The sequence below is a fragment of the Thunnus thynnus genome, chromosome 7 (assembly GCF_963924715.1).
Source record: "Thunnus thynnus chromosome 7, fThuThy2.1, whole genome shotgun sequence".
Lineage (NCBI taxonomy): Eukaryota > Metazoa > Chordata > Actinopteri > Scombriformes > Scombridae > Thunnus > Thunnus thynnus.
The window spans coordinates 28979838-28987520 of NC_089523.1; the positions used below are offsets into that span (position 1 = coordinate 28979838).

Consider the following 7683-nt stretch of genomic DNA (forward strand, 5'->3'; position numbering starts at 1 on the left):
AGCAGATCTTTCCCGCCCGGGTCAGAAAGTATAAAAAGCCCCTCCCGGCTGATTCAGTTCAGTTACTTCTTACACAGGACGCATAAAGGCTTCGCTGTGAGAACTAACCTTAGTCTCTTTCTCTTTTTTTAACCCGATTCCCAACACACGTCACTCCTCCAGGAATCATGGTGCGTATGAAAAGATAGTTTATCATCACTAACCTTACTATCTTAAGTGTTTATTAATTGGATCAAATTTAAAGCTTTAAAGTATGACGTCACGTAGCAGCATAATTTAACCGTTATTAACTCGGCTAATGAAGCAGCTTCAGCGTGAAGTCTCTACATTTTGAGCTTTAATCCGAAATAAAAGTTTAGGTTTAGGATGACTCATCAAACCTGCATTGATGGGACGTTTAACTGTAATTTTAAACTTCTTTTTTTTTTTGTTGGTACATCTGAGTGTTGCTGGACAGGGCACGGCTCAACCCAGCTTGTGGCCACCAGTTTCTGGTGATGCACCGTATTTGCTGACCCATCAGATTCTGTGACCCGCAGTGTCGGTGATGTTTGGGGTTTAGGCATGAGGAGTGAGATGGTTAGGGTAAAAAAATATCAGGGCACATCACAGAATCTGATGGGTCACCAAATACGGTCTAACACCGGCTTTTCCTGTCTGCTCACTGACCCAGTTGGCCAAGGTCTGTGTGCTTTCATCCTGAAACATTCCTCTTGTTTTACCGCCTGTTTAAAGAGGCCTGGCTTTTATGAAACTGCAGCCACAGGTTTTTCCAAACAAAACCTATTCACTAAAAGCCTTATGGGGGCTTATGTGTCTAATCTTTAATGTTGGACGTTGTGTAGGCCTCTACTATACTATGAAAAACTTAACTGTTGATACCCTTGTGTTTTGGTTCTTTAAAAAATATTTCACCACAGAACTTTTTAGATTTACTCTCAACACAAGATCTTATTTCTTCCATAAGCACATTATGTGTCTGAATCAGCCTCTATGTGGTGTTTCTGTCTCCACAGGGTTTTCTATTCAGTGTAAATGACTGTGCAACATGTGCTGTGTGACTTAAATCATGATTTTCTGCTATCTGGTTCTTTACAAAGGAGCCTTTTTCCTCATTCTTGATCTGGCATTAGCTCTAGAGCAGTCTTCAACACGTGATGAGTCGCCTTCAGCTTTGCATTAGTTATAGCACAAGAACTGTTTAAGACACTTTCAGTCAAAATAAATGTACACAATTAAATGACCTATCTTTATTTCCACAGCGTGAGTGTATCTCAGTGCACGTTGGTCAGGCTGGTGTCCAGATTGGAAATGCCTGCTGGGAGCTTTACTGCCTGGAACATGGGATCCAGCCGGACGGACAGATGCCAAGTGACAAGACAATTGGAGGAGGAGATGATTCCTTCAACACCTTCTTCAGTGAGACTGGAGCCGGAAAGCACGTCCCCAGAGCTGTTTTTGTGGACCTGGAGCCCACTGTCATCGGTAAATGCTCATTGAAAATTACAAATACTGCAGTTGGTCCATTTATTTTTCTCTCAGTCAAACCCTCCAATAATATATAATTTATATTATTTATTTTTCATAGATGAGGTGCGTACTGGAACCTACCGACAGCTGTTCCACCCTGAGCAGCTGATCACTGGCAAGGAAGATGCCGCCAACAACTACGCTCGTGGGCATTACACCATCGGCAAAGAGATCATTGACCTGGTGCTGGACAGGATCCGCAAACTGGTGGGTAACATGATCAGGAGGAAATGATTCCTAATTATAATTAAGATCATATTATGTCCATATTTGCTCATGTCTCTCCTTCTCTGTCCTCAGGCTGACCAGTGCACCGGCCTTCAAGGCTTCCTGGTGTTCCACAGCTTCGGAGGTGGCACCGGCTCTGGTTTCACCTCCCTGCTGATGGAGCGTCTGTCTGTGGACTACGGCAAGAAGTCCAAGCTGGAGTTCTCCATCTACCCAGCTCCCCAGGTGTCCACTGCTGTGGTGGAGCCCTACAACTCCATCCTGACCACCCACACCACCCTAGAGCACTCTGACTGTGCCTTCATGGTAGACAATGAGGCCATCTACGATATCTGCCGCAGGAACCTCGATATCGAGCGTCCTACCTACACCAACCTGAACAGGCTAATCAGTCAGATTGTGTCCTCCATCACTGCTTCCCTTCGTTTCGATGGTGCCCTCAATGTTGATCTGACAGAGTTCCAGACCAACTTGGTGCCATATCCCCGTATCCACTTCCCTCTGGCCACCTACGCCCCCGTCATCTCTGCTGAAAAGGCTTACCACGAGCAGTTAACGGTGTCTGAAATCACCAACGCCTGCTTCGAGCCAGCCAATCAGATGGTGAAATGCGACCCTCGCCACGGCAAGTACATGGCTTGCTGCCTTCTGTATCGTGGCGATGTGGTGCCCAAAGATGTCAATGCTGCCATCGCCACCATCAAAACCAAGCGCACCATTCAGTTTGTGGACTGGTGTCCCACTGGTTTCAAGGTTGGCATCAACTACCAGCCTCCCACTGTGGTTCCTGGTGGAGACCTGGCCAAGGTCCAGAGGGCTGTGTGCATGCTGAGCAACACCACTGCTATTGCAGAGGCCTGGGCTCGGCTTGACCACAAGTTTGATCTGATGTACGCTAAGCGTGCCTTTGTTCACTGGTATGTGGGTGAGGGTATGGAGGAGGGAGAGTTCTCTGAGGCCAGAGAGGACATGGCAGCTCTGGAGAAGGATTATGAGGAGGTTGGAGTCGACTCTCTTGAGGGTGAGGGAGATGAGGAAGGAGAGGAATATTAAAAGGGACATAAAGGCACTAGTTAAACAGGAAACAAATGATTCCCTTTTTAAACAAATGTGTGTTTGGACTGTATTTGAAGAGCTCTTTGGTTGTTCAGAATAAAAATCCTGAAAATGTCAGTTTGAATGTCAAGTTCCTGTGATGGGATGGGTCACAAAATGTGTCTCTGTTCTGAATAAATGTCTTGTGACAGTTTTCTGTGTTCTTTATATAACTTGAATGGTTGTTGCTAATCAGAAGAGATTGCTGTCTTCAAAAAAAACTGGAACAACTGAACAAACAGAAATTCTTATAGTAACATGTCTTACTCTAAGATAAAAGGAACATTAATGATTTAAATATGAGCTTTAGTTGAAAAATGAGAATTAATATTTATGTTCAGAAAGTGTTTCCTTTACAACGCTATTTTGCTTGCATGATTTTTCTAAGCTTACTGCAGCTTCAGTGTTAATCAGTAATAAAATGACACGGGGGAGACCTTACAGGGTTTATTCTCCACTATATCAGTCTGGTTATAACCAGAGTGATTCAGTCACTGATCAGCAACACGTCATCCATGTGGTTTCTGTTTTCCTCATAAAGGAAATACTTTTAATCCCCCCGGACATGCATATGAACACAGTTTGCTTTGTAAATGCAGAATTTTCAAACATTACTTGAAAGGAAAAACTGCTCTAGTGACAGAAATAACTATTCAGAGAAATGTCAAAACTAAATCTGTGTGTGCAAGTACGTTAGAGGATGAGTTTGCAAGTATGTCTTAAAACAACAATCAGGAGCCCAAATGAACATTGAAACAGGTTTTTCTTGCTATAATCATTCTTCCTGTTTATACTGACCATTAGAGGATCCCTTCATAATGCACTTGCAAAGTAAGTGATGGGGGACAAAATCCACAGTCCTTCTGTGCAAAAATGTATTTAAAAGTTTATCTGAAACTAATATGAAGCTTCAGTGTCCAAATGAGTCAAATCAAGTAGAAATCTTTCAACATTACAGCACCAAAGTCCCTCTTTTTGTTACTATACTTTCACTGCAGCTCAACAGGGAAACACAAAGAGGGAATTTGATGCTAAAAAGACTGTAAATGTGTCAGATATCCACTTGATATGACTAACTCAGACTGCTGAAGCTTCACATCAACTTTTAAATGACTGTGTGGACACACTGTGGATTTTCACCCCCATCGCTTACATTGAAAACACATTTGAAGATGATGTTTTAACAGCCAGTATGAACAGGAGGAATGATTACAACGAGGAAAACCTCTCACTGATAATTAAACTTGGATTTCAGAGAAGACAAGTATGAACTTAAAGGTCAGCTGGTTTTGGTTCTGGTTTAGCAGGTTAGATTATGTATGTTGTTTTCAGCTGACATTTACCACCTTAACCATCATCAGACCATCCCTGCCCTGCTAAAACCAGTAAAAACAGCAGCCAGAAAAGCACATAGAACCACCAGCACTGGTTGGTAAATGTTTTGTTGTTGTTACACGTTCCTTTTTCACAGTCATCAGTAAACTCTACTTTCAGTTTCAGTTGAACCAACAATATGATTTCTTCCCTCACACCTCTGAGAAATATGGTATAACGTAGCAACAAGCTAAAGGTAAAAAAGTACAATAATGATGTCGAGCTGCAATGATTTGTCGATTAATCGGTTTGACAAAATTAATTGGCTTAATTTCCTTTTGCACTTTGTAACATTGTTAAGAAAAGTGCTATATAAATGAAGTTTATTATTATTATAATTATATATATATGTCTCTGTGATTCCACATCAGAGACTTTTTAAGATTAATTCAGGGTTACCTCGCCTCAACCAACAAGCTGTTTAAAACATTCAGCAAAAAGTGGACACCTCCTGATCCCAGATCCTGAGGGAAATGAGGTAAGATAATGTGAACTTCCTGTAATTTGGACAACAGAGTTCAATATTATGACAAAGACTGTTTTCATCACCCACTTCTCCCACTTTGTTGCACGTGTATCGCCCCGGAACAGATCATCTACACATCTTCCACACGAGGAATGATGTAATTGTTGCGTCATGACACAACTATGATCAGCTTGCATTAGCGTATAACAAGAGTTCAACAAGGTTCATACAGGATCAGAGTGCTGCGTATGAGTATATTTCTGAACCCAAACAACAGAGGAAGTCCAAAAATAGTCTTCAGACAATCATGGAAAAAATTCTTAAATCACTGGCAAACACATGCTCTATATAGCGGTGGTTCCCAATATTTTTTTGGCTTGTGACCCTTTAATATAAAGTAATGTCTCATCACGCCAACATGCATGGCTGCAGGTTGTGAGCATTTTCATTGAAGAGGGATTTTCATTCTCAGATTATTTCATTTGAATACTCTCAGAAGCCTCAGGAGGTAAAGATTCAGTGTTTGCAAGAAAGAAAAAAGACTGGAAAACAGACACAGTTTCACATATCAGAATTGAATTTTGTCTTATTTCCTGCCTGGGTAATTATCTTGTGACCCACCAGATTCATCTCACAACCTCCAGGTTGGGAACCACTGCTATATAGTACTGTAGAAATAAGGAAGGGCTCTATTTAAAAAAATCCATCTTGTCTTATTTTTCAGGCTTTTGAGATAAATTTAGCAATTAATCACATCAGAATTAAACTGTTCCTATTTTTCATTTCACAGAAAATTAACTCTCTTAAATCATCAGAATTTGTACAAAAAGTTTTGGGGTCTAAGTCAGCCGTATCTCACCTACAGTATCTTAGTTGTTCTGGTTCTGGATGTGAAACAGTTACTGCAGAAGAAGACCAACACACTCCTCAGACTCGTCTCATTACGTTGCATAATATCGACAAACCATCACAATAAGCAGGATTTTAAATGTTATTTAGATTCAAAGTAATTGTTTGAAAGTCTTGTAGATTTTAATACTTTTTAATACTTTTAATACTTCAAACGCCTAATCCTCTTCCTACTCACCAGCTTAGAAAACCACTGGCTTCACACTAACTTTGTTACGACTTTGTCAAGCTGATTTTTTGGCCCTTTTTGTAGCTTTTATATAAATGTACTTTACATCAATCCTGTGCTCGTTGTTCTACAGATCATTATGTGAAAATTATACATCTCACTGTCTGTCTGTATATGTTGCATCAAACTAAGCCACCTAAAATATCTCTTTTTACTATTTACTGTAAACAAATAAAATAAATCACGGGAGGACACTGTTCCCGGTGAAGAGTGTGAATGTGGCGTTTTAGAGAGACCCAGTGCAACATGTCTGACCTAGATAATCCTGTCTCTCTACATTAATCCCTGGTGCAACAGACGTGTGCTTATGTTGCAGCAGAGACCAGCAGAAAATGCTCAGGTTCCAGTAAAATAAAGAATAGACTGAACCTGCAGCCAGACATGCTATCAAAGAAAACAGACTATAATACACTATAATAGTAAAAACTTTCAATGAATTTAAGCAGTTTCTGATGATGTGAAGTATCACTTTTCATGTGTGAAAAGGTGACAAACACAATAATTTGAGTCTAATGTGAAACTTATGCACATAATTTAATGATGACTTGTGTTTTTTGCAGTTTATTTAAAGGTTAAATTGGCACCGAGGCTTCATTCTTAATTCTGATTACAAATATAAATAAGGTGTCTTAAAAGTCCTAAACAATCTATACAAGCACAATTATCTTGCACCTGTATGTAGATGTGTGATATTGTGATTGTGCTCTAAATGTTTCATTTAATATGTAGTTGTAAACAATAATCTGAATGTTTATGGGCTGTAAATAAATCTTGGAAAGATCGGAAGCCTAATTAAAATTAGAAAACATGACAGTGAGGCAATAATGGCTGAATTAATTTAAGATTTCCTGAGGAAACTGATTAAATGAATATGGACAAGCTGATGAAAGCAGCTATTGTAGCACTCTAATGGTCCCTCACATACACACAGTGACCCCATTTAGTGAGAAACATCACTACAACAGTGTTTGTGTTCCATGACACGTTGCAGGGGTCTGCAATTCAAGATGGGTGAACCAACCAGTGACGCAGTTTGTGTTAATCTCATTAAAATACAAACAAAGTGGAAAAATTGAACCATTTCTAATTCTTGGAGACCTCTGGTGGTAGTGATGGTTGACATAAAAGGGTTGAAACCAGTTCAAAACTGTGGTTGTAACCATAACTGGTTTCATACGCCCAACAACAGTTGTGATGACAAATCCAATACTGTCGTTTGTTGATATGTGAGCGCCTGTTGCACAAGATGAAAGGCTGGTTCCTGTTAACACAAATCAGGCAGTTTATCTAATCTAATAGGCACATAGAGTACAGTACTGTGCAAAAGTTTTAGGCACTAAAAGTAAAGTGAGGATGCTTGCAAAAATAATGTTTTTGTTTATCAGTTAACTTTGCTGTGAGCAACTTCGCCTTTAAAACAGCAGCAGTTCTTCTCGGTACACCTGCAGACAGTTTTTCAAGGTACTCGGCAGGTCGGTTGTTCCTGCATCTTTAATTATAAGGATTTAAGTGTCTCTGTTGTTTCTGTCTCTTCATGTTAATCCCAGACTGACTCCATGATGTTGAGGTCAGGGCTCGGTGGGGGTCAGACCATCTGTTGCAGGACTCCTTGTTCGCCTCCTTGATGGTCTTGCAAGACAAATAAGTATCTAAACATCTAAAGAGTCTTAAACATTTGCACAGCACTGTGTGTAAGTATATCAGCTCCCTCTTAATTGACTTTTTTAAAGATATTTTGAAGATGTAAATAATAAAATGAATGATGGTGGAATTCCATTTAGCTGCTTCAGTTTCAGGGTCCTGGTATTGTTGATGCCGTTATATAAGAAAAGGGGCTATTGTTAAATTTACA

General features: G+C 40.1%; 1 protein-coding gene across 1 annotated transcript; it reads left to right on the forward strand.

Annotated features, from left to right (window-relative positions):
• The first annotated feature begins 34 nt into the window (after positions 1-34).
• LOC137186433 (tubulin alpha chain-like) lies at positions 35-3007 on the forward strand. The gene is made up of 4 exons (XM_067595369.1): positions 35-170; positions 1263-1485; positions 1589-1737; positions 1831-3007. Exons 1-4 carry the CDS (start codon positions 168-170, stop codon positions 2809-2811), a joined length of 1356 nt encoding a protein of 451 aa, XP_067451470.1. The 5' UTR covers positions 35-167; the 3' UTR covers positions 2812-3007.
• Positions 3008-7683: the final 4676 nt, after the last annotated feature.